The sequence below is a fragment of the Tenrec ecaudatus genome, chromosome 4 (genome assembly GCF_050624435.1).
Source record: "Tenrec ecaudatus isolate mTenEca1 chromosome 4, mTenEca1.hap1, whole genome shotgun sequence".
Classification (NCBI taxonomy): Eukaryota; Metazoa; Chordata; class Mammalia; order Afrosoricida; family Tenrecidae; genus Tenrec; species Tenrec ecaudatus.
Window position 1 is genome coordinate 200798655 of NC_134533.1, and position 27683 is coordinate 200826337.

The 27683-nt window shown below is 47.2% G+C and overlaps 1 protein-coding gene across 2 annotated transcripts in view; it reads right to left on the reverse strand.

The window, feature by feature from the left end:
* Positions 1-1105: 1105 nt before the first annotated feature.
* The window catches only part of SMARCC1 (SWI/SNF related BAF chromatin remodeling complex subunit C1), a 138701-nt gene continuing 112123 nt past the window's right edge, over positions 1106-27683 (reverse strand). For both annotated transcript variants that reach the window (XM_075547258.1, XM_075547257.1), the window contains exons 25-28: positions 27093-27227; positions 18498-18756; positions 4909-5085; positions 1106-3466 (exon numbers count right to left, since the gene is read on the reverse strand). In XM_075547258.1, coding sequence (XP_075403373.1) covers positions 3372-3466; positions 4909-5085; positions 18498-18756; positions 27093-27227 — 666 coding nt within the window. In that variant the 3' untranslated portion in view covers positions 1106-3371. The remainder of the gene's footprint in view (positions 3467-4908; positions 5086-18497; positions 18757-27092; positions 27228-27683) is intronic.

Below are 27683 nucleotides of genomic sequence, written 5' to 3' on the forward strand. Positions count from 1 at the left end.
GGACGGATCTCAAAGGCTCCAAGGCAGGCATTCTGGTTCTTCAGTTGGAGGTTGCCTTGGACGGCCCTCTAGTGATCACACCCAACAGGAAAGAAACCACAGACCACCGGCCCATTCACCCTGGACACAATTGTTCCCCAAAATGTGATGGCATTTTCTTCAGCAACACTCAGCAAAATTAAAAAGATTTAACTCTTTATGCCCCAGACGCCCCCTCACCTAGTCACACTGGGAACAGCCTGGGGATTTTGGTACTCTTAATCACAATGACAATTTCACAACACAAGGTTCAAGGCCTGCCACAGCAGGGCCGCACATGTTCACAAAAGTTTCATAGAATGTACCCAGGAATTATGTGGGGCTCTTGCTTTCAAAACCACCCAACAAATACCCTTCCTTCTCACTGCCTTTCTCAAAGGGCGGGCCACCATAAACTACTGCTAACTCATAATCCCATCTGCTGGAATTACTCAGGAAGCAACTAAGGAACCCACTTTCTGGAGAAATGACTGATGTACGTGTCCTGCGCTACACTCAAGGGACCTCACACCCAACTTTGGGAACCAGTCTTTACTCCGTCTGCCTTGACCCTTGGAAAAGTGGAGGCGCTAATCCCGCAATGCCGGTGGACCCCGAGGAAGGAGCAGCGCGGGCAGAGCTCACCTTGTCCCACTGCTAAGAGCAGCCGGGCAGTCACCTCCCTCACCTCCCTAACAAAGCCCGAACCAGCTGCTCATGCTACATCACGGGTTCATAAACGCTGTAAGGGAATGGCCCTCGTCCTGTCTATACACAGGGCTGGCCCCAGTACCTGCACAAGCACTATCTTTGGACAAGGTCAAATCTTAGGGAATTTTCTACTCTTTTTAACTTTGAGCTGTCTACATTGAATCCCGATATTCTCCAATTTACGTAGGGAACTTACTCTGCCCGTGGGAGTCAAATGTTGCCTGTCCTTCCTGAAGGGCTTCCACTCCTCTTTTCTGTTGACCCTGGAAGACACGCACCCTTCAACTGCTGGCCCAAACCCGGGGTGTGTGCATGTGGGGCTGTCATCGGACATACAGGAACCCTGATGTGTGAGCGCAGAGAATAGGACTGGAACTCAGAAATGGTGCTCCGTTTATTCACTGCAAAGATGAGCCTTTCGGACCGGGTTTCCCATGTCCCCAAGCCCCTTCCCCTCATGTTTCCAAAAGAACCACACACTGGGCAGACACACTCGTACAAAAACCACATATAATTCCCCCGCTCCTCACAAAATTGGGCGGCTCTACATCAGGAATGAAACTAGATCACAGACATGAAAAGAAAAAGTCACTGCATATCCTGAAACGCAACAGCGCAGAGAACTCAGATATCCTGTAGGATCATGAGCGGTATAGTAGAAATATTTCCACCTGGATCGTTTAAATTTGTAAGTGATCACATTAAAAAACCTGAGGTTACCAGGGACCAACCACAGTGTGAACCAGAATTCTGTTTTCCTTCTAGGACCCCAGGGGAAAAGGTATTTGGAATGAGTTTCCTTTGGGAAAGATTGGCAGGAAGTGGGGAGAACCCTGGTCATTCTTAAAAGGCACTGGGGTCTCTCAGGAGGCAAATGAATTGGAACTAAACCCCAGTGTGGACCAGCTCATGTCCACTCCCAAAGCCCAGCCAAGCATGTTAAAGACCGCGGTCCCCCGCGCTAGGACTCTGCTCGGGTGGTGATGACGACCAGATGGTTAGAGGCAACACCTGAGGGCTCAAAAGGCAAATCTCAATTGTGGATTTTTTTGCTTTCTGATAATAAAAAACTGTTTTAGAAACACCTCCCTACCGCCTATGACATGTAAAGCTTTTTAGAATATACAGAAAAAAATCCCCCAAAGATGTTCCACCTTGCCTTCCAGGTAATAAGAATGTGAAGTCACTAGGCCAGGTGCTTTGAAAATCAAGCTCTAATGCACAGCACCCTTTCTCCTCATCCATGGGAGAAGGCGGGGAGAGACAGGGAGGAAGGACCAGAGGAGAAAAACAAGAACTCTCAGGCAACAGGGCTAGAAATGGGCTCAAATAAGGCAGTTTGCAGTTCGTTCCCTGGAATGGCATTGCCCTCCCAGCCCCACAGCATGACGCTCTGTCTGCCAAGCGAGCTCCTTGGCATTGCCTTGGCACCCTGTGATAGATGGAATGTGAGAGCTCAGAAAGGGAATGGAGGGACGGAGAGGGCAGTGGTCCCATCCCACTTCTGCAATCCCATCCCAAACGGAAAGCAATGCTTCGCTGTGCTCTGCTCACCCTGGCTACTGCGAGAGGTAGTCTGGGGACTGCACGTCCAGCCACCCCAATAGACTTTCATCATCTAAAATGTTGACTACGATCCACATTTTTTCCTGCCCCTTTTTCTTTTTTTGAGGGTTTCTTAAAGAGGGAAAAAGAATGCACACAAAGCAGTCAGAGGCCAGACTCTTTGGGTGGCCGTTGCCCTACACCCTCAAAAGCACCCTGGCTAGCCTAGGGGACTAAGGCAGAGCTTCCCAAACCCCAACCCTCAAAGCTCACACTGCTCTCAGAAAAAATGTAAGACCCCCACCCCACCCCACCCCACCCCCACCCATCATCTGCATAGAAAACCAGAGCCAGCAGGCCTGTGGAAGAGGGCTCTTCCCTTCCCTACCCCACATTAGTTGATGTCGCATGCTCTCTGAGGCAGGGTGGCGACCCTCACCAGGGAACGGAAATCAGTGGGGTCCACCTTCTTCCCTATCTCCCATCATTTTGGTGTGTCTCAGTGTGGCAAATGTCTCAAGAGACCCCACCATCAGCACTGTTCTTAGCTCAGATAAGCAGAAGAAATAAGGTCACTTATAATGCCTTAAAGTTTGTCCCCTGTGGCCATCCCCTGCCCACCACCAATTTTTTGGTTCCTATTTACTTAGGATGCTCTCTTTTAAAACAGTAACAACAAGGGGGAAAGAAAAGAAAATGATTGAAAAAAGCATTATTAATAGAAGCAAAAAACAAAAGGAGAACCTGCCGTAAGAGCAAAAATCATAAAGCCATAGCATGCCGGATGACAGGACCTACAGCCAATTGGCAGCCCACCCAGCCAGCCCACCAAGACGGGGGCCGGGCCGAAAGTCACTTTTGCAGACTCGGGCACATTGTCACCACAGGCTCTCCTTAAGAGCTGGCTGAGGACCCTGGCACCAGGGGTGTCTGAGCACGAAGGGGGCCCAGGGAAGGAGAAATGGGGAGGTACAGGATACGTGTTTGGGGCTGTGAGCAGACAAATCCTGAAGAAACCCAAGGGAGGTGAGGAGCACCAGTCTTGTCATCCCCTCTCCAGCTGGTGGCGCTGGGCACGGATTCCCTCCTCTTCCAGGCTAGGGTGCAGCTGAGGCTGGCGGGCCTGGAGCTGGAGGTGGAGGAACCCCATCTGCGGGCGGTGGGGGCGGCGGCTGCTGTGGTGGTGGGGGATCTGCAAACACAACCAAGAGGAAGAGGTCAGTGCTGGAAAGGCAGGGGCTGCAGAAGAAACCCATTCAGTGAAAATGACAGTGCAGTCATTTCCTGTGTGGTGGGTAACTGACGAAGCCTGAGAGGCCTATGGCTTTTGCAGCTTGTGTGGGCCAGGTCCAAATGCCAGGCTCATGGGGGCATGCCTCAACCCTAGTGGTCAAGGAAGTAGGCAGGGTCAGGGTGTGCCCCGCCCCCTCCAGAATCAATCCAGCCTCTCTCCAAATTACACAATTTTGCTGTATTTTAGTGATTCTTAGTGCCAGTTTTCTCTCTTCAGCTAAGTAAGAGCTCTTCCTGGGTCTTGTGTGCTGCTTACTGCTCTCTCTCCACAGTGCCAAGCTGGGCACAAAACAGACCATCAAGAAGTTCTTGAGTACCAACTGTTTCCTCGAGGGCCAGACAGCTGTGTTCCAGCAGCTGCCTTTGTCAAGGCAGACCGTGCAGTCCTTCGACTTTGGGACCAAATTAGGCCCGGTCCTGAGGGGACAATTAGTCTGAGTGTCTCAGGCCCTTTACTAGTTTTACCTTGAGCTGCTTTAGTGTATAAAGGAACCCTAGAGATGATTTAATCCAAGGTTTTAAAAAAATTCAAGGTTTTAAAAACTTCACTGGATTTGCCAGAAATGAAAACACGCGAAAGGAGTAAGGAAAGTGAATCCTTGCTCCCTGGTCTGTTCACGTGACCCAACCCAGTAGGTCTCCACCAAATCCCTGAGGTTCTTCCATGCTGACCTCAGCTTTCACACATCACCTTACAGCCGGATCTCAGGCCTGACGGGAGCACAACTCACCCAAGGCAGCAAGACCGGTTCTGTAGAGCCAGGGTGCTAAGAGATGCATTGATTAAGCTTCTCCTCAGTTCCTAAGGAGTCCTGCTGGCTAAGCATTAGACTGCTATTTGCAAGGCCAGCGGTTCAAACCCAGCAGCTGCTGGGCTGGAGAGAAGACTTTCTGCTCCAGGAGACTTAAGTCTTAGAAACCTGGCATGGGTTGTTTTTTTTTTACCAAGAGTCAGATATGAACTCAATGGTAACCAGTCCCTGGTCTTGTCTTCACACTTACAACTTTTGAACTCTGTTGTCACAAAAGCCTACTGCAGGGAAAAGAACTTGTAGCTCTGTATGTCTACCAAGATTCAAACTGGACAGGCTCAACAAGCAAAGAGCGAGACCTGCCCTTCAGCCTGACTGAATGGATGCACGCCACCCTCTCCACTGGTGCACCTGCTCATCAGGAATGCTGGAGAGCAGTAACCCAACACGAATCACGGGACCCACCGTCTCAGGTCACTGAGATTGCTTATGGAACTCCTAAACCACGGAAGGTGAGGAGGCTTGGCTCACATGCAAAGTCCGTTCCCTGGCAGAACAAGCTAAAGCATCACCCCACTCTGCTACTTACACATGCCGTTAGGTGCTGTGAGGGGCACCCGTGGTCCTAAGATGCTCGCTGGCATTGGAGGCATACCAGGAGGTGCGGGGCCACTTGCAGAGGGGTGGATGTTGGCTGCAACGGTGGGAAGCATACGGCCCGGCATGGGTTGCCCAGGCATCATGGGACCTGGGCCTGGTATCTGACCTGTGAAGGAAGAAGTACACCAGGAAAGGGTGTCAGAAAGACCAATGGCCCCAGACAGTAACAGACCCTATAAAGGATCTAAATAATATCAACAAAGCTGGGGGGGGGGGGCAGCGAAGGAAGGGGGGAAAATGAGGACCTGATGGAAAGGGCTTAAGTGGAGAGCAAATACTTTGAAAATGAGGAGGGCAATGAGTGTACAGATGTGCCTTACACAATTGACGTATGTATGGATTGTGATAAGAGTTGTATGAACTCCTAATAAAACGCTTAAAAATAAATTTAAAAATACCAACAAAGCACTGAGTAACACATGGTATCCCCGGTTTCTTCTTTCTTTTTGGTGGTGGTGGGGTTAACAGGAGCAGGTCTGTGGACTGACTCATTACTCTAAGCCCTGGTATAAACAGGCAGCTCAGAGAAACAATTACGAAGACAGCCTCTGCGAAAGCAGGCATTCACTCTGCTTACTGTGGGTGAGCAGTGGAGTGTAGATGTCTTCCTGGGGGCACAAGATACCACACCCAGACCGGGGGGAACAAGGAGCAGGGCTGCCAGCCAGCCAGGCCGCAGTGCAATGACAAGGCTCCAAAGGCACAGCTTCATGTGGGGGCTCTGAACGGAAAGGGGTTGCTTGCTACCGTGGGACCACCCTCAAAGGGAGCTTCATACCTAAACATCTCCTTCATCTCCCTCCACCCACAAGGGGGGGGGGGGGGAAGAAGCACACAACCATTTGAAGTGAAGGCTAGGAGAGAGACCCTAGGGACAGGGATAGCAGGCGCTCTTGGGTTCTCATACGCAATGAGCCTTCAGAACAGGGTTCACCAAACCTTTTCTGCAGAGCTGGCTAGAATATTTCAGGCTTTGCAGGACACCTGGTCTCAGTTGTAACTACTCGACTTTACTGGTATAATGTGAAGACCAACCCAGACAATACATAACAAATGAGTACCGGCTAGGTTCCAGTACTCTGTATTTACAGACCCTGAAATTTCTCAGAATTTTCACCAACATGGAAGATCACTGTTTTCAAGGTTCAGTCGTGAACAGCTGGACATTAAGAGTGCCTGAATCAAATCTAGGAACATTTGAAAGACAGACCACCCAATAGTGAGCTGGCCATTAAAAGGCCACAGCGCTGAATATAACCTAAACAAAGATTCTTATTTGCCACTTTAGAAAAAGGCACATCTTAACAAAGACTCAGACCATGCAGTTGAATGCCTGTTGTTGGAAACAGGACCGAGAGAGAAAACCCTGCGAGGCTGGGCTGTTCATGTCAAGACTCTGCTGATGGGCAGCTGTGAGGGGTGCAGCTCTGGGACCCACCATCCAGAAGGAGCTACTGTAGAGAAGCATGCCATGCCACCCAATGTCCGAGCGATTCTCAGGCCCTGTTGTTCACCTTCCCACACGCTGCAGCGTGACTCTGCAAGTGCCCAGCACAGGGGTTCAGAGGCCCACCACCGGGAGAATTTGGTCACACCATTCAGTGAAAACACGAGCAGGTGGTGTTTTGGGAAAGTCACTTAGCATGTCCTGAGACTGTGGTTCTCAAAGCGACTGAAGCTGAAGACCAGCCATATTGACCACAGGGCTCTGAATGACCAAGGGGACTTTTGCTACAGTTCCTCACAAGTTATTAAGCACTTCACTCCGCGCTGCTGCTGGCTCCTCCAATACCCGTCAGACACAGCAGCCACTCTCATTTCAGAGTGAGCAGAAACTCAGAAACACAGAGATTACTTTATGGTCACAGAGACAGTGAGGGCTCATACTAAGCCTCTATTAAAAAAAAAAACCCACCAAACTCTTCCCACGATACGTAAAAGGACTTCAATTCCCAGCCAGCAGCACAGAAAATTACGGCATATTCTAGTCCAGATGCAGACCACTCTGCTCCCTGAGTTTTTAGATTTTTTACTTACTTTCAACGCTCAGTGATTTTAGCAGCAGGTAGTCTCAGTTGAATTGTGGTATCCAAAGGAACAGGTTCAGGTTCTAATCCCTCCTTAAAAAACCTCACTTTTTTAAAAAAAGAAGCATCGTTGTGGAGAGCAAATGTTTTGAGAATGATGAGGGTAACGAATGAACTAATGTGCTTTATACAGTTGATGTATGTATGGATGGTGATAAGAGTTGTACGAGGCCCCAATAAAATGATTTTAAAAAGAAACCTCACTGCCATGAGGACAGAGAACTGCCCCTGTGGGATTTTGATACTGTAACTCTTTCTTTCTTACAACTCTTTACAGGAGGAGAAAGCCTCATCCTAAATACCTAGAACCTGTGAATGTGACTGAATTCGGAAGAAGTCTTTGCAAATGTAATTAAATTAGGGATCTGGAGATGAACTTGGAGTTACCTGGGTGAGCCCTAAGCTAGTGACAAGTGTCCGTCTAAGGGCAGTAGGAGAAGTCAGGGGAGATGGAAGGCGAAGGTGACAGAGAGAGAGAGATGTGGCCACAAACCAGTCATGCCACCAGTCACAAGAACTGAAGATTCTGTCCAGGTACCCCCGCAGGGTTATCAGAATCCTGCCCTCCAAATTGCAGAAGAATAAATTCTTGTTTTAAGCTCCAAGTTTGTGGTTATTTGCTATGGGAGTCCCTGGAAATAATCCCACGTCTCTCATCATTTTACTGAAGAGCTTTGTGTTCCTCCAGCCATCATTCAATCCCATAACAACTCTGAACTGTTGTCATCCCCGAGGAGAAAAGCTCAAGGTTGAGTGACTTGCAGAAATCAAGCAGAAACAAGGGGGCCTGAATCTGATCTCGGTCCCAATTCTGCCTCTAGTGGTGCCTTCCGTAACCGCTGTGCACCGCAGTCTGGTCTGGAGAAGAGAAAAGCGGTCGTCTTGCAGCTGGGGGTTGAGGACGATGTGATGCCACCTTGCCATTGCTAGCTGGAGAGAGCCGTTCTCGGCAGCAGCTGAGTGTGCACTCTGGCAAGGCCCTCCAGAAATCAGGGAGCAAACAGCCCAGCGGTTCAGGTACACTGACTTAGCGCCAGGAAGTCACAGCTGTCCATCGTGAACTGAACGTACATGCTGCGTTCCTGATGCCAGGCTGGCAATGCTGTCACCAGAGCAACCTGCTTGGAGGCAGTGGCCTATTTACCTAGTTCCCTACATCTTTATGGCGACCTGCTCAGAGAGAGGACCTAAGGTTTGCCAGGGCTCTAAAGCCAGGAGCCCGAAAAAGACGCTGTTCCCCTATTATGGGTTCTACAGCCCTCTGAGAAACCAAGTCCCTCTGCCCCTGCTGTTACAAAGCCACTGGGATGGAGCCCTCAGTGTATGAGATGGAAAAGCTCCTTGGAGGTGGGGAGCAGCAACAAAAGAGATGGAGGAAAGTGGGATGAAGTCATGACGGCATTCTTCAACAAAGACCCCTCGGCACAGGCTATGCCTTGGAGGGAGTTTCCATGATTCTTCCTCCTCCCCTCGGGAAATCTGAGACGGAAACACCTAGCAGGAAGTCTTGTGAAGTTAAACGAAAGGAGTGTGTGTATGTGTATGGTTTCCAAAAGACAAAACAAAGACTCTGGGTTACCTCTTCCCTATTCGAGAGGGAAGAGGGAGGTGAGAGAGACACAGCTTTAAATCAGCAGCATCAAAGCACAAAATGGTGGGAGTCTGACCTACATACAGCAGCTTAAAAAAATAAAACCAACAACAAACCCAGAAGGCATCTGAAGCCCGAACAATGGATAGGTTTGCTAAAATTAGGTTCAGCCTAGTGGAAAAACCCCTCACACTCTTTCAGGTTCATTAGATCGTTTCCTAAAGTGTCATGCTTAACAGAACCTTACTTTAGGATTTTATTTTTATTCTGGGATGAGAGGTGCAGCCAGGAGGAGAAAATGGATCGAGGAACGGGAACCTGTGAAATTCTAAGTCTGGGCATGAAGCTCAGGACATTTCTAGCGGTCCACAGCATGGCCTCTGGGACTTGGGAGTCCCCAAGAGAATGGAAGTAACACTATCTGGGCTGTGCGAGGTGAGGGGAAGCCCGGAGGGAGCCTGCTCCTTCCCCACAGCAGCCTCCCATGGCACCCGACAGATTCTTTGTTGTGGACGGAGCTTCACTGTTCTGTGTAACAGGAACCCAGTCCTCCGGAAAGTGGCACGCCAGCCTTGTTATCCCAGGATGGGAACAGGGCTGAAGGCAGCTTGGATGACAACAACAAAACCGTGGCCAATCCATCCAACAGGTTAATCCGCCCCCATTTCAGCACTGGGCGATGAGGTCAGAGGGGAGCTGAGACGTGACACTGGTTGTAATCCTTTCCTGAGTCTTATTCCCAAGGACAGGGCTGTCTAGGTGGGTCCGGCTGGGGGCCTAAGAGGAGTGTCGAATACAGAAGCTGCGGTATTCCAGGGACTCAGATAAACTATTCTAGCTGTTCAGAATGCCATCTCTGTCGAGTCTGATCTCGCGTTTCAGATCAACTCTCCACTCCTACTTCCTGGGCACTTCAAAAAGGAAAAAAAAAGATCTACTATCCACCGTGAAGCCAGCATACTGCTATTCAGAACGACAGCTTCCCTCTGCTTTTCACAGCGAAGGCTACCCCACAGCAGGCAGGCAGCTAGCTCTCTCTAGTCTCCAGGGTCCGTCAATCACTAAAGATGCCCAGGGGAGGGCAAAGCTCACACTATACACTTACTTATTAGCTGACTATCATTTCCTTTTAACTCCACTCACTGATAGGTAATCTTCCTGCAGACATGTGCCAGGTCCCAGGAGTCCCATCTACCGGACCTTACAAGAAACTTCCCTGCTTGAATGAATTTCCCAGGAAGCAGCAGCCACTAGCCAGGCAGGCCGCTCCTTGGATTCCTAGGGCCCAAGGTTTGGTCACGAAACACCTCACACCGGGCACTGGAGACCTGACCTCCACTGTCAAGGTGTGCCCTTGCCAGCTGGTGACCCCGAGCAAGCTAGTTTCTTTGGTTTTCTGAGGCCAATGTTTCTGATGTGTAAAAAAAAACCAACAAGGTTCCCTCCAACAGCTAAATCCTTTGAAGTTCAATGATTCCTAGTCTCTTGGAGAAGTTGGTATTCCAGGCACAACCAGGTGTGGGCATCCAAACTATCTTCTTTACAGATGGGTGGCTTAGTGACTGAGGTTTCTAACCCTAATCCTGTTGCTTCTAGACCTCCGTGCAGCCCCACCCCCACCTTACTTGCCAGCTCAAAGATTCCCCTGGACTGTGGTGAGGCCAGACCTCCCACAAGGCAGTCCCTCCAGCATCCCACCTGGGCTGTCGCGGTCATCTTGGTGCTGCCCTGTCTCCTTCCTGCAGGAACGAACTTCGTAACAGACACTCTGACGGCATCTCCTTGGTGGTTAATCCCACCCACAACTCTCCATCGGAAAGCTACAAGCGGTCTTTTCAAGAGGTACAGGGTTCTTTCACTACCTGGCCCTCCGACATATCCCCTCGCATGTCAGCTCCGGCCCTGTGCCTACATGCAGGCTGCTAACGGCAAGGTCTGTGTTTGGCCTCCGCCCGCAGTGGGGAACGGGGAACGGCAGGGGATGTGGCACTCTGCAGCTTTGAAAATCTGGGAGGGCAGTTCTACTGTGTCCTACACATTCCCCAGGGAACAGAGTTGATCCGACAGCAACACTGGCACCGTCATGTTGGCTAAATAGTTCTCCAAACACACTGGGTCAGACCACACGATTTTGTCTGTCTAAGACATATTCCTTTTACTTTAGCAGACTTATTAGAGATCAGACCACCTGGGCCTGCCATTTGTATGGTTTTGGACAAATCACTAATCGTTCTACACTCCAAGTTTCTCAGCTTTAAAACTGGGACTCAGAGGATCTACATACTTCACAGAATCTCTATGAAGATGGAACACATGACGACACGTTATGAGAGTGCTTGGGCCATCACCAAGGCACTCCGCCCATCCTGACCGAGTCTCACTCGCCTCCGAGTCCGGCGTGCTGTGAGCCGTTCCCGATGCCTCTGCAGAGGTCCTTTCCCTTGTAAGACTACAGGGCCCTTCGGGGTCTGACATTGCAGTCTGTCGCTCTTCAGCACTACCCAGTGCCAAACGCAGGAAACACTGGGAGAATAACCAGGCTCCCCCTTTCCTACGCACAGTTTGGAGCCCTCACCCCCCTGCTGAGCCTCAACACCATGGGTGTGCCTCCTTCTTCAATTCCCACAGCACCTGGGCCAGCCTTACATCCAGGGTACCATTCACCGTGGCTTGTGCTCTCCATATCCAGCTGGGAGACCTTGGGGCAAAGAGGCCATGCTTACATTTGGCCTGGCACTCAATGTTGACAGATGCCAAGAACCTGAGCCTTAGACGATTTCCCCAGAAGAAAACCACACTGAGGTTTCTAGTGACAGATCAGTGTGTCGGTGAAGTACCGAGGACGTGGTAGCCCTGAGGTCCGGAGCTGCTTTTGATCCACGCTGAGACGAGGCGAGGATGAGGTTACACTCCATCTGCAGCCATTCCCAGAGCTGGGCTATGCCAACTCGAGACAGAGGACTGCCTGAGACACCTATTGGTCCTCTCCACAGACCCGTCAGTTACGGGAAGTACAGCAGCAAAAAAAATACTTTAGGAATTGAGAAAAGTAATGTTTAAGATTAGAGCAGGATACAACATGCTAATTACAATCATTTGCAATGATAATGAACCAATTAAAAAAGGTCTTAGCTATAGTCAAGATCTGTATAATAAGCAAGTAAGCCGGACTCTCCTGCAGCCATTGGGCAGAAGCATTCCTGGGGCCTTGACAACCTTGGCACAAAGGCTCCATAGTTTTCCAAAGGTCATACCAAATATCATAGAGTACGAATTCCCAAGGAACCTCCCAGAGACTGGGTTAGGAACCGAATCATGGTCAGGTGCATTAGTAACTGCTTGACAGCAAGGGCAACACCAGTGTCACCAAAGCATGGCTTCGGCACAACACCTGAAGGAAATAGGGGAGAGTCCCAATTTAAATAAGCCTGAGTTAAATGGACCAAACAAACCAGTGTTAACAAAATAATTATATGAATAGGAGAGGGAAAAAGGAAGGCAACATTCTCCCAGAAGAATTGAGGAGGCCAACGAGGCACACAGTTTTCTGGTTCTGTAGACACGCTTCTTCCTAGAAATAGGATTAATGCTGGGCCTTTGTGTGACCCAATCAAAAAGCCAAACTCACTGCCGCGGAGTCAATGGCGACTGCAGGCCCTACGTGTGAAAGGGAACACAACAGAGAAGCGGGGAACCCCTCAGAAGCGATGGCTCTATATCCAAGAGTTGCCCATCTTGGGCATCATGTGGTCCTTCTACCTTCCACTCAAGCATTCAGCAGATCAGAAGGAGAGGCGGGCAGTTTGGCGGTGGGGAGGGCAGAGATGTGATCCTACACAACAGGGGCAGGGAAGACAGAAAAGTCTGGAAAAAAGCAGACGGAGACACCTGGGGAACCTGTTGGTGTGACCTCTGAAGTGATAATCTTGAATCACAAAAAAATGGGTTAGAATATGTTCAGGGGATGCTCTACTATGAAGTTGAGAAAGAGTGCAATTCATTGCAGAAATGTTTCCTACAATCCATTTACAGACATGCCAGTGCTGAAATGTTACGGGGTAAGCACCAGTCTTGTGAAACACTCAATTACTAAGAGGTCTTTGGCCTCAATTCCCCTTCCTCCACCGAGGAGAGGACTAAAGAATTTACCCTTGAACATGTCAGGATGCCTGACATACAACATGTGCTCAAGAACTGGTTGTGACCGCAACTATTCATCTTCTGCCATCTGGACTGGCAGCCCCACAGGGAGAACCAGGAAGGCTTTAATTTAGGAATCATTTGATGAAATCCTACTGTTTTATAGTTCAAATGAAAAGAAATGAAATGCAATGCTGTGTAGTTTATCAAAGACCTACAAAGCCTAAGAGCAAGCTCACGATCAATGCGGCTGACTTGCAGCTTCCAACTTAAACCAGAAGCAGCCCACTGGAGACACCCTTATGCTGCTTTGTTTGGTAGAACAAGTGACCCGGGGGCTCTCCATCAGAGATGGGGGCGGGGTGGGGATGTTTGGAGAGAAATACAACCCTCACAAAAATTCCAAAACCCTACCCCAAAGCTTGAGTTACTCGATGAAGTATGAGAAGAACTAAAGAGCAGGGTGGGAGAAGATGCAGCCTGTACTCTCTATACGAAAACGAGCATCCCCATCGAGCGCAGGCGGGGAGTAGGGCTGGACCGCAGAGGCAGAAAGGCAAGGGACGTGCCACATGGGTCCGTCTGAACAAGCCGCAGTATGGGCAGCCCAGAGTTGGCGCCAGTATAACCACAATTACACAAATCCATTTGAAGAGAGTAGTTATCCGGAGAGATGTACTACGCTGATAATTCTGCCTCGACACATTGACTTACTTCTTCGAACTAGCCTTTTCGGAACTGGTGACATTAAGAAAAATTTTCAACTGTGAATTTAATTCCTTATTGTCCTCAATTTTATTGACATACTTATTTTACATGGGAACTTCAAAGCAGGCCCACAGTAGGCGCAGTTATGAAAAATGATTACCTTGCCCTGCTGGGCCTCTCAGAAACTGCTACAGGGGAAGAAATTTAGCATGCTGAAATGAAGACCTTCCAGAAGCATTCATTAATGTGCAGACAGACATGCCCTATGACCCATTCCTCAGTGGACACCTAATTCTACTTTCAGAGACACACTGAAAAGAAACGTACAAGGAAGTCTGCCAAAAGGCACCTGCGCACGCCTACTCACAGCAGACTGTCCACCCAGGAGGGTGGGCGGGAGCACGGGCCTGCAAAGTGGGGCTCACGAGCCACATAAGGCTCTTCTGGTACATACATGAGGCTCTGAAGTCAAATGGAAAATGCCTACAAGGTATTACTCAGATAAGGGCGATCTCATCTGTTGTAAAATAAATTTATGCTCAAATCATTTGTAAATTGTGAGGACAGGACTGGCTCTTCTACCTCCTAAGTTTGCCGAGCCCTGAACTAGACAACTGTGCAGGAGCCACACAGTGGAGCACTGACCAACAAAGAGAAGAACCAATCTCTAACCACGCACTACAGGGAGGGGGCACCTCCCGTGCAGCGTGCACAGAGCAGACCCACGCCTCACTGTGGGGTTCCCTCTTGGTAACTTCCAAACACAGGCACAGCCAGGCCACCGTGTTCCAAGCAGGGACAAACATCACCTGTGGGAGGGGTGGCAGGTAGGAAGATCAACAGGAGGCTTCTGGGTGCTGATGGCACAGGTGTATTCTCTGAAAAGCCATCACGCTAACTACCGTATATACTCAGGTATAAGCCAAGACTGATTTTCAGCATATTTCAAAATGCAGTTTTTGTGGTAAAATTAGGTGCCTCGGCTGATATCCGGGTTGGCTTATACTCGAGTATATATGGTACGACTTGGACACTTTTCAACATGTACATTGTATTTCAATAAGAAGAGACTTTCTAGTCAGGTGTTTTTTTGGGATAGGTTAATTTTTAAAATCATTTTATTGGGAGCTCGTACAATTCTTATCACTATCCATACACACATACATCCTTTGTGTCAAGTGCATATGTACATTTGTTGCCATCATCATTCTCAAAACATCTGCCTTCCACTTGAGCCCCTAATATCAACTGCTTATTTTCCCCTTCCCCAGGTTTTTAAAAATTCCCAATTCAATCTTTTCCTTTATAAAATCCCATTTATGTGAGACCGCAAAAGGACAGAGGACTGGTTTGTTTTCGTGACTGCTTTGATGAACGCTGGTTGTTTACAGACAAAGTCTCAGCAAGGGGCCGCCTATTCCTGAGTTGGTCTTTCCCACATCAGTTCCTTCAACTGTTCAGCGAGGACAAGGAGAGGCCCGGCACACAAACACTTATTACCCCAGGCCATCATTCAGGGACATGCTCTCTGTACATCTCTACAAGGGAAAGGTGGATGCGGGAACTCCTTGACAGAATTCTTAGAATGTCACAGGGGTTGGAGGTGGAGACAGAGAGAAAGAGAATTTCCAAAGGACTCTCTTAAAGTCATCTTAGATTATGAAATTAAAAAAAATCATATAGGATAAGAACAATGTAATAGGGAGGGGAAAAATGAGGAGCTGATACCAAGGACTCAAGTAGAAAGCAAATGTTTTGAGAATGATGATGGCAACAAATGTACAAATGTACAAATGTGCTTGACACAATGGATGGATGGTGTTAAGTGTCGTACGAGCCCCCAATAAAATAATTAAAAAACAAACAGACAGTAAACAGCACATATCCCCACGTACTGCTTTTAGAAGAGAAGGCTGGAAAAACAACAAAACAGTTGAATTTAGAAAAAAAAAACCAGTTGAATTTAGGTTCTTATACTTCAGAGAGCTGCTTTGAGCTAAAAAATGGGACAATTTGGCATTAAAAACAAGGGGCCACAATGAAATGGGATACACCAAATATTCAAAAACACATACTCACAATATTAACATAAAAATAAAAAATATGCAATCCTAACAACCAAAACCTAAAAAAAAGAAACCCCAAAAACCTTTCATTGGTCACTTCTGGAGAAGGGGGGGTGGGGGTGGTGCCACAAGTCATTATTCAGATAACTGATAAAGGGAAGAAGCAAGCATGTTATTTTAAAAATTTACTACTAAAAAGAGATAAACTGTTTTTTATCCAATCATTGATTATTAGCTACAGAGTATATGTGTATTTGCTTTTACATTGAAAAAATGGTCTATCAGTATTCATTAGTAGCCAATAATTCAACTCTTTTCAGATCAACTATCAATCTCTAGATTATAGCACACATTTAGAACATTGCATTCTAATCTCTAAATTTGGAGTGAGAAATGTTTATAGAAATAAATGAGGAATCTGATAAGCTAAAATATGTTACGGCAAATCGCTATGAAACCATAGTAAAAGGCTCCTTAGTTTCTCACCACCTATAAACAGCTTGAAAAATCATTTTGAAAATCAGCCTAGAGGCAAATAACCGCCTGCGTGCCCCAGCCCCAAGCCCGCAGTCCACCACTCCTGAGAAGGACCAAGCAGCACTAGTCATGGAAGATCACACTGAAGCCTGAAGCTGGTATACCGGCCCTGGTTCCAGCTCAGCTTTCTGGCTAGGACTCGTCAAGTACTGCCTCCTTCAGAATCTTCACTGGGGAATGTAATCGAGTGTCTGTCTGCAGAAGCTCCTCCTTCAGCGCTGCAGTCGTTTCTGTGAAGGGCACGCTGTGAATATCCATCTCAGAGGCATTTGCCATGGCTTTTGCTTTGAAGAGACAGCAGCACACCACTTTGTCTCTGGAAAGGCAAGAGTGACCTCTCAAGGCAGCAAAAGTCGCATGGGTGGAATAGAGGTGGAAACCAATGGCAACTGCACAGGAGTAGCCGAATAAAAGGTTGTCAATACTTTCTACTGCTGTGACCCTTTCATACAGCTTCTCATGTTGTTTGTTTGTTAAAGAACAATTACTACCAATTAAATGTGAAAGAAATAATCAGGAAAAATGCCATTCTACACCCTCTCATCATACTCATTCAATCTGTGTGCTGAGCAAATCATCAGAAAAGTTCTCAACCTGGGGGTCGGACGACCCTTTCACAAGGGTCGCCTGATTCATGCCAATAGCAAAATGACAGTGATGAAATAGCAACAAAAATAATTTTATGGTTTCGGGCATCACCACAACATGAGGAACTGTATTAAAGGATCACAGCATTAGTAAAGTTAAGAAACACTGGATTATATGAAGACGGAATCAGCATCAGGATTGCAAGAAGGCAGATACAACCATACTTGCTGAAAGTGAGGAGGAGTTGGAAGTACTTGCTGATGAAGATCAAGGATCGCAGCCTTCATGATGAATTACAATTCAATGTAAAGAAAACCAAAATCCTTAAAACTGTACCAACAGGTAACATCATGGCCAATGGAGAGAAGATAGAAGTTTAAGGATTCTGTCTTGCTTAAATCCACAATCAATACTCATGGAAGCAGCAATCAAGAGATCAAAAGATACACTGCACTGGGTAAATCCGCTGCACAAGACCCATTTATGGTGTTGAAAAGCAAGGATGTTACTTTGAGGACTGAAGTGCAGCTGACCCAACCGCAGCCCTGGTATTTCAATGGCCCCGTATTCATGTGGAAGGTGGACACCGAGCAAGAAGGAAGACCTAAGAAGCGGTGCATCTGAATTATGGCGTTGGAGAAGACTAAGGAAAAGTACCACGGACTGCCAAAAGAACAAGCACACCTGGTGTTGGATGTAAGGCCAGAGGGCTCCTTCAAGGCGGGATGGCGAGACCTCACCTCACATCATTTAGACATGTTAGCAGGGGCCACCAGTCCCTGAAGAAGGACATCATGCTTGGAAAGGAGGCGGCCAGCAAAGAGGCAGACCCCTCAGTGATCTAGACTGACAGCACGGCTGAACGGATGGGCTCGAATGCAAGAGCAGTGAGGAGGATGGCGTCCGTGCTTCCTTCAGGAGCACATACGGCTGCCCAGAGTCAGGACAGACTCAACAGCATCGGACAGTCACCACTATTCCCCAAAACCCAAGGAAATGACTGCTGTAGGTGACATTTACAAACGGCAGCTAAAATGATCACAGGGGAAACCTGATAGAAAATTTTGTGATGGACGAATCAGCATCCCTACACTGGACCCCAAAAGCAAACTTAGTATCTCCAAATCACTACCACTACCACTACAAAGAGAAAACCTTCCATGGAAAGTGAACCAGAACCTGACCGTCTTTCTGTTTATGGGAAAAGGGGTTGGAGGGAGGAGGAGTTGGGGAAAAGGGTATGTGAAATGAGCCCATGTGCTTTTTAACATACAAGCAAATAAATGAAAGCCAACCGCTGTGATGGAAGCATTGAGATTTAGAGGCGTATTTACAGGATATTAGAAATTATGGTTTTGTTAAAGATGGTAACTACTGACGCTGCGGCATAACAGTTCATTGGATTCCCGCCCACCCCCCGACTTCTGGTGCATGCACACCTTTTATAAGATCGCTAAGAAGTTTTAAAAAGTGTTACATACAAGGATGAACTTTAAGTACCTCTCGGATATATGAAGGAGTTCCAAAGTGCATGGAAAAGCCCCAGTATCTTTTCCTCCCCCCACAGACTTCTGGAAGCACCCCATTTGCCCATTCAGAGACAAGTGACCCCAGAAAAGGGCACAGTACCAAAGAACAGGCAAGCTTTATGTAGGGAAGGCTGAAGCCAGACTGCACCGGCCTACAGATCTTCTCGATGAGGGTCAACACTGTCAACAGCTCCAGTGAGAAAACAGCTCCTGAAGCATTGTGCCCCGGGACAACCCCCAAGTCTTCTTCAGGAGCAGAGGCCTCCTCTCACCTGGCTGGGGCGGATGAGGTGGTGGCATCTGGTGGTGCATCAGCGGGTATGGAGGGGGCTGCTGATGTGGCATCATGCCAGGATGCCCTGCCGCTCCAAGAGGGGCCAGCCCAGGTCCTCCTGAATGCTGGTGTGCCTGAGGGTTCTGCCCATGCTGCTGCTGCTCCATCTGCTGTCGGGCCCGTAACTCCGCGTACTTCAGCTGCTCCATGTGGAAGTTCTGGCGCTCAGTGAGCAACTGCTGCCTCTGTTGTTCGAGCTATACGGGTAAAAAAGAAAGCAGGATAGGTTCTTAGAATTGGATGATATACCGACATCTCTCTGACAGTTCAATTTCCTGTGAATCCTCCCTCCTGCAGTAACCACCACTAGTCCCCTAAGGCATGTGCACCCTGTGATCATAGGCAAGGCCTTCTCTAAGAATCTACGGTCTGTCTGTCTGGGCCCACTCAGGGCAAACCTAGCATAGGTATTCCTCAAGGTAATGTAAGAACAGTTCCCAGGACCCCAGGTTTGCAAGTTTCTCTTGCCACAGGGTGAAGTTCCCGTCACCTCCCCTGGTGCTCTCTTCTGGAACCTTTGGGTTTAGTTCAGAATGTGACACATGAGCTAAAACCTCTGGATGTGGTGATGTGGCCTCAGCCACAGAGCCATATGCTTCTCCAAGTGGTACTCCAAGTCCTAGCTCTCAAGAACCTTAAATTATACAGGATGTCATATGCACAGAGCCCAAATAAAAATCTGCATAAATTTTATTTGAAAATTACTTACACATTTCAATATTAAATTATGGGTCATGAAAGGCACAACCATGCGCCTGGGAGTAGGAGGCTGTGGACATCACAAATGGTCACAGCGCGCTCCACCAGTAGCTGGAAGGTGGGTAGTGTGGGCCCACCGAGGGGCTGGTGATGTGCTTCTGAAGGTCACGGCCTCACCAACCTGCTGAGTGGGTCTAGGCTGTGCCCAGGGGCTCATCAAGAGCTGGGTCGGGCTTACTGGCGACCACTAGCAGCAGCAGCAGCACTGCCTGAGTTGGAGGCCACTCAACACTCCACAAATTCATTTGATTCAGGGCTGAAACAAACCACGAACTAAAACATGAGAGAAACTAAAAGGCCAGGTCTCTTTAAGTAAGGGGTATAAAGATGCCAAGAAGGTGAAGAGACTTGTCTTGTCAGTGATGCCGCTTTGCGAGAGTGGAGTCACCAGAAAGCATTTTGAAGAGCTGAGCTGTCGAGTAGCGCAGTCAATGTAAAGTGAGATGTGCTCCACGCACAAGTCATGCTAAGGCCAACGGTTTGAGCAGCGATAAACATTTTTCAAAAATTACACAAAAATCAAGATTATATGCTGAAGTAGTTTGCATACATATTGGATTAAAGAAAACACTACAATGCCACCGGTTTAATTCCTTTCCTTGTGGCTACTAGAAAATGTAAAACTACATACCTGGCTCGCATTCTACATGAGAGCACGAGTCAAAAGCAGTGACTGGGGACGGAGGCAGGGATGGGAAGCTGACACCAGGGCCCAACAGAAAATACATGTTTAGAAGATAATGATGGCAACATGTACAAATGTGGTTGACACAATCGACTGATTGTTATAAGAGCTGTAAGAGCCCTCAATAAAATGCTAAAGAAAACATCCGCAGTGAGTGTACATGTTCCTTGGGAAGGAGCGGCTGGCGTGCTGGTTAAACACCTAGCTGGCAGCCCAGAGGCTTGCAGCTCCAACCCATCCGCTGCCACACAGTGTGGTAAACATTGCAGCCTTGGAAGCTGGACAAGAGGTGCTGTGTCCTGCCCTGCAGGTTCACCGTGACGCAGAACTGGCCCCACCGGTAAGGGGTCCGTTTGGGATAATGCTTCATTTAAGCAGTGCAAGATTTCAGGAAAATTGGCTGAGGCAAGTAGACCAGAGAGCACCTCCCACCTATGGACTGGCTGCACCACGATTGGCCAGGACAGCTTGGCTGAAGTCCTACAGTTACATAAGAAACGACAAAATTTAGGTCAAGATTTTTTCTTTGTCTCTGAAGGGAAATTTTGGTTTCTGCATTCCCTTAGTGCTATTTATTTGTTTTTGAAATGAACTAGCCTTCCTTTTGTTCCTGACCTTTGTATTGGAAGTATTAACCTCTGGAAAAACATCTTTTGTTAAGAGGATGGGAGAGCCAAATGGGAAGAAGTTGTTTATTCTTGTCTATAGCCTGAACTGACATCAATTTTTTTTCCAATTATCTTATTTATGCTGGAGCCTCACTTGTCAATTAAAAAGATATCATTACTGGGAAGAGCCCACTAGAGGCTAAAGCCCAACCCGGGTGAGCAGACCTCCGAGGTGAGCCCCCACCCCCCACCCCCAAGGTAACAGGAAGGCAGAGCTCTGCTCCAGGTTCATGGAGCCACGTCCTGGCCTCAGAAAGCTTTTCTTTTTAAATCCAGTTATGGGCAGCATTCACTCTGTGGCTGTCAGAGTGGTGACAGGGAATCTGGCAGTCAGGAGCACACTCTACATGCATTTAACTGGTGCCACGACGATTCTCCTTCTGAAAATCTGCCCAAGAACACCTAGTATATAGGTGGACCATCCCAGATGCATTGTTTTAGGCAGCAATTTTGTCTGAAGTGTACTCAGTAGCGGATAAAAGCAAAGTTGCTATAAAGTACAGTCCCAAGTATATAAAAACATAAAGCACATGCTTAAACATATTTATATGTGCCATGTAACCGTTCTGGAAGATATCAAATTATAAAAAGTGGTAAACCTTAGGAGTGAAACTGCTGAGGAGAGTCACGAATTTATTATTAATTTCTTTATCATGCAATTTTTGTAATAAACAATATGAAGCATGGAAAATGGCTCAGCTATGAAGTTACAGACACCTTGAATGCTTTGACTTCCCATCTCCATATCCTGAGAGGATGATAAGAGTCCCAACAGCCAGGATGCAGGGTGTGAATTACGGATGTAAACAGGGCGCTAATGAATGTGCTAACTTTCTTCCAAAGCTCCAATCTGGCTGCAGGGAACCCATTTCATACAGGGCTGCCTGTAGTCCTGCCCTGGAGGCCACCCCCCCCCCCCAGCCTTTCCTCTGCCCCCACGGCTACACTGTCTGTGTGTAAAGCAGCCACATCCAGGCAGAACCTGAACAGAGCGCTCTTCTCCAGGCACAGCTGCAAGTGCAGCTGAAGTTCACACAAAGCTCTTCTCCCAGCTTCTCTTTGACACCAAGAAGGGAGGCAGGGTGGGAAAGAGCAGGAGGTAGTGGTGGCCACAGAAATCCATCTACACGGCCAAGGACTGAAATGTCAGCGAGGACCCGGGCCTCAGACTACAAGTGCCCGGCACAAAACGGAAAAAAAGGACCTCATCTTCCTTTTAACGGCTTGGTGTGGGTGCCTGAAATTCTTAAGGGAACCCTTCTTACACCTGTGGGAAAAGCAAAATGCACCGTGTGCAGCGCTGGAGGGTGCGAGGGCAGTCTGGATGCATGTGTGCGTGTCAGGGTGGAGATGCAGGCAGACAGACGGAGGACAGGCTCCTGAACTCTCCGTCTTTACTTGTGCCTGGATCTGGGCCAATCCCCTCCCCCTGCCCGCCCTCCCCTCCCCACCCCCCAGCTTTCCTTCCTCATCTCAGCCAACCATGGCCTTCTTCCTCTGAACTTGCAGTTAGTTCCTTAAGTTAGAAATTATGAGTACCCATTTGATTATTGGCTTTCTTCATGTATCCATATGATCAAACCTCTAAAATCATTAGGTCAGGGTAAGTCAACCATTTTGAATTTTCTATGTCTCCTGAAACTAAAATTTATCAAATCATTTTCACGCTTCAAGGGCTCTCCACTGCAAAAGTGGATTAGCTCACACATCTGTTTTCAAAGAATTCTCTACAAATTCAGATTATGTATAAACCATGGACATATGAATGGATTTCGGGCTCACAATGAGTCCCAGTCCCCATCTAAGAATGAGTGCTGATGCTCAGCCTCACCGACGCTAAGGGGGCCGTGCGGTGAAGAAACTAGGAGCCTGGCTCCTGGAAGGAATGGCATGTGGGGTCATAAAAGCTTGTCTTCAAACAAGCAGCTGTCTAAGTGAGGCAATAACTACATCCATATAGAAGAGGTCTGCTGTGTGATCCAAGGATTGTAAGTAATAACATCCAAATCCAAGGAGGGAACAGCATTGGAGCTTCACTTTTGAACAGTTGGCTTCAAGAAGGCTGTGGATGACGGTAGAAGCCCAGAATCGATTTGCTGTGTCCCCACATGGAGTGAGACTGGTGAATCCCCTCTGACCACAAATCAGGGATGTGAACAGTCTTGCTATCATGGAGAATGTACTGGAAAGTAGATCACTGCAGATGCAGTTAGGTCAAAAATTAACATCTTATCATTTAATCTTCATTTTGACCCATTTAAAAAATTAGTTCTAGTAATCAAACCAACCTCTTTGAGGCTTTTATGTTTTATTTTGTCATTATAGTTCCTTTTTTTGGGTTCTTAAATATTTTACTGTATATGAAACCCAAGATGGGCAAATCTTTGGTCAATAACTGGATTAATGGATCCTTGGGGTATATGGTAGGGGAGAGTGGGGGAAAATGTAGGGCTACCAATGATGAGTGTAAGAACAATGTGGTGATGACTGTACAACAATTCATGTGATTGAACTATGGAATGGTATAGTTTACGCATTAGATGCCAGTAAAACTGCTGGGGAAAAGCCCAAACAGGAATCCTGCAGTGCTCTCCAGTTGCTTCTAGTTCCCACACAGCGCGGCCTGACACCTGCCCTGTTGCTTGCTGTGCACACTGCCTGGCCCACACACTCAGTTGTGGGCCCAATGCCGGCAGCACACACCTCACCTGAAGTGAATGCTGTTAGCATGCTCTTTCCCTAGCAGAATTTACCCTTTATGAATGGGAGGGGAGCTGGAACAAGAGCTACTAACCTTGTAACATGTTGAATTTGCAACATCTATAAGAGATTTTTAAATGGCTTGAAAAAAAAAAGTCTTTATTCTTAATTACCAAAGAAGATTCAAGATACCATCTGGTTTTAAGCCATTAGAGAAAATACCCATTTCTGAAAAGCTAAGGAAAAGAATTTTGAAATTTAGTGCATTATAAACAACACTCAATGCTTAACTAGAAAAAAAGAAATTATTCTAAAGAAGCTACTGCTTACTTCAGATGAACTGACACAGGGCTTGCACAGTGGCTCCTGACAGCCCGAGCGAAAAGCTACTGGCCACTGGTTCAAGATGAGCCAGACTGCACCCTGAAGAGGCAGGACTCAGGGACAGGAGGGCATTAGGCAGTAAGTTAGGGACTGTGGCCTTTGTTCACACAGAGGGGTGATTGTACAGCAGAGTTTCTGAGTTGTAAGGAGAAAGGACTATGATTTCTTTAAAAACGAAGTGTACCTAAACATAAAGTCACACAGTCCTGTCACTTACGAACTGCCTGATCTGAGGGAGTTAATTCACCTTTTCAGTTACCATTCAGTATTCTTAGGGCTCCCTAATGAAGTTTTTGGAAAAATAAACAATAAAACCTATGGAAAGCCCTTTAGCACAACAGATATTCACAAAGCCAATAGGCATTTATACATATTGGGAATTTGAAATAGATTTATTGAACACTGGTACAGTCAAACGGAGGTATTTAGTGAACGGAGGTATTTACTGAGGCATTATGCTGGGGCACATAGTCTATTTTTCCCTCGTAAGACTCCTTTGAAAAAATCATTCCTAGAAACTCAGTCATGGCTCTGGCTTGCCTGGAAGGAAGGATAGAACGCTAGCAGTGGGATGGAAGAAGAAAAGATCCTGTCTTAGTTGTGCATGAAGTGAGAGGCTGACACTTTGAAGGGCTTTTTGGTTGTTGGGACAGACAACCTCCACGCTGGCCTGCAGTGATCCCGCTGTCTAGTACTTAAACCTCTTCCCAAGGAGCTAGCGTGGGTTTGTTTGAGCAAAGGAATAAAGAAGAGATGACACGTGACTTACAAGCTTCCTGGTAGGTAACAAAATAGACATTTTTGCTTCCACTTTGGGTACTGCTTGTGTTCACTGTGTGGAAGCCACTGCACGAGCAGTGTCATGGAGAGCCTAGGAGACAGGGACAGAAGTCTCCTGTCAAGGGCCATGTGACTAAGCCAGCGTGTAGTCCTTGGACAGACAGGCACCTTGCCAAAGAACCAACGGCAGAGAAAAGGGCCTTCCTCTTTTTCGGAGAAGCAGGAGGCACGACGGAAGCCTGCCGTGCACTGACATGGGAGGAGCACTGGCTGAGAGACGCTAGACACAATTCCTGGACTGAACATGGAGACCGAGTGTGCGAGGGGTAGAGTGAGTGGGTATCCGGAGTTACTTTGGCACAGAGCAGCCTTCTCCTCCTCCTGGTGCTGGTATGCATAGACAATTACGTATGCATAATAAAAGGAAGCAAATAAAAGGAAGCAAAACCAAACAAGACCCCCAAAGGCTTTTTTTTCCAACTGTAAAATTCTCTTGAGAGAACCCATTGTTGCCCAACTTACACGGTTTACTCACTTTTTGTTGTTCCCTTCCTCATTTTTGGCCTTTTCCATAAGCCCTCAGTCCTGTTGGAAGTTTCAGGGTGTTAAGCATGCTGTCTAGGAGCTCAAGGCAACCCTGGTTCCACCCCCTTTGCAATGCAGCCAAGGGAAGGTTAAGAGCGACACCAAGGATGGTGTTGGTTAAACGTTAGCATACAAACCAAAAATGAGGTTAAGAATTGTAAGAGGACACCCCCCCCAGCTATGTATTTACAAGTTTTACAGAAAAACCAACCTATCACCTTCAAAGTATTCTCCATTACACTTAATACACCTGTCAAATCTGCAATTCCATTCAAGGAAACATTTTTTCAAACTCATTTGTTTGGATAGCTCACTTCACCTCTGTATCTTCTTCACCACTTAAACATCATCAAATTGCTGTCCTTTCATGTTCCTCTTTATTTCAGGAAACAAACAAAAAGAAGTCACATGGAATGAGGTCAGGTGCATGGGGCAAGAGAAGCATGCTGTTTTTTGTTTTTTTTTTTTTGCCAAAAACGGGCGCACTGAGATGGCTGCATGAGGAGGTGCATTGTTGTGGTGGCAAAACCAGTCCCCCCTCTGCCACACCACCAGGTCTTTTTGGTCACACACTGCTATCTTTTCAGAACCTCTAAACAGAAAGAAAGCTTGATGAACAGTTTGACCTGGTGGAACGAACTACAAATGCACTATTCCCCTCACATCACAACAACAAATGAGCCCCACACAAGTGAGGCTCGCCTTGATCTCTGCTTCCACTTGACGAGCATTACTGGGGTGAAGTGCTGATGACATCTTCTACTACCTTGACTGACGTCTGCTTTCAGGGTGGCAAGAATAGCACTGCACCTCCTCACCAGTAATGACCTTGACAGAAGTGTGGGTTGCTTCAGAGCACAGCATGTTTCCACCCGAAGCACAGATTTCCAAGGGGTCCTCCTCACCCCCAAATCTCCGGTTAAAATCGGCTGAACCGAGGGCCAAAATAGTCCAGATAACCTCCCCATGTCTTCAATGGTCCCTCTTTGGTCTTTAAGCATGACGGCAAGAATCTTGCCAACATTTTTGTATGGTCAGGAAGTTGATGGATGTCTACAACGAGGTTTATCATCAATTGACATTTCACCTTTTTGGAAACGAGAAAACCACTCACAGACTTGAGTTTTTCCCATAACACTGTTCTTATAAGTGGTGTTCAACATCACAACAGTTCCTGTTGCATGTCCTCCCAAAACAGGAAAAATAATTCCACAGCCCCACGCTGTTCTCTAAAATCTGCCATCACAAAAAAACGAGGTGGAGGCAAATCTGCTTTCATGAAAAAATTCTCTGAGACGAGAGAACTTTCCCAGGCGATGCCACTGGGTGCACTAACTCAGAACTTGAGTTGCTAGAGGCTCACCTAGCAGAGAAAAATGTGTACTATGAAAGTTCTGCCCAGCGCAGCTTTTTTCTTTTCTTTCTTTCTTCCCTTTTTTTTGGGGGGTGGAAGAAGGGGGGAGAGGTAATCCCTCATATGAGAAGCCTTCAAAAAAGTTCATAGAAATGAAATTAGAAGATAATGGAAATGCCCCCACAAACTTTTGTAGGTTCTTGTAGCTTACAGACAATATGATACTAAGAACATCTCTGAACCGTGAAGATGAACACAAGCATTCTGTTTCATTGGTTACAAGTAGGCAGAACTTTTGTCGATGGGAGAAGCTAGTGCCATCATGTTATCTGGAAACCACAAGACAATATGAACTTGAGGTTTCAAAATTGGTTTCATAAAGTGATTACTCCCTCTGTTACAAGTCACTCCAAAGGTGACAACCAGACTCCGCGCCAGCAAGCTGAATGTGGCTCGTAAGGACCCTGTGGACAGAACGTAGCCCAGTATGCACTCGGGCTCCCTCAACAGCATCCCAACAGGAAATGCTTTTGCAAACAGCTAGAGATGGGAAGAGTAGGCTAACACTTGCTTAGCTTAATCAAAGTCAAGAGGTATGATGAACTTCCCCCTACTTACAGCCTCTTTCTCTCTGTCCATGATCGTTTCGAGCTCTTCAAAATGTCGAAGTTTGATCTCCAGTTTCTTCATCTGTGTCTCAACCAGGAGGGCCACCAAGGACTTGATCTTCCGCTCTTCCACGGCAGCCAGGTGCTATAGGCAAAATCATTTAGGTAAATATTTTCTTGAAAATAACAACAAACGTAAAAGGCTGATATTCAGAGCGGGAATTACAAAAGTAAACATAGTGGCCGGCCTACAATAGAAACGGCCTTGTATTCTTCTGCCATATCTTAAACTTCAATTTGAAATGACAGTTGTCACGAACAACCCACCTGGAAAGGATAAGGATGCGCTCTGACCACGCCAAGCCCAATGCTGCTGTATGATCCAAGGCCTTTCCCACACACTACACTACCACTTCACACTCGCTTTTCTGAAGCATGTTCGACATACCATACGCACATCCTGCTTCTACACAAGAATTAGCAAGCCATTTTCTTACTGATTTGTGTTTCTTATAGAATCTAAAAGAACCTGTTATTTAGTAGTAATTTAATATAGGCATCTGGGAACAAAAATTTCGTATTCGTAATGTTTAATAAGCGC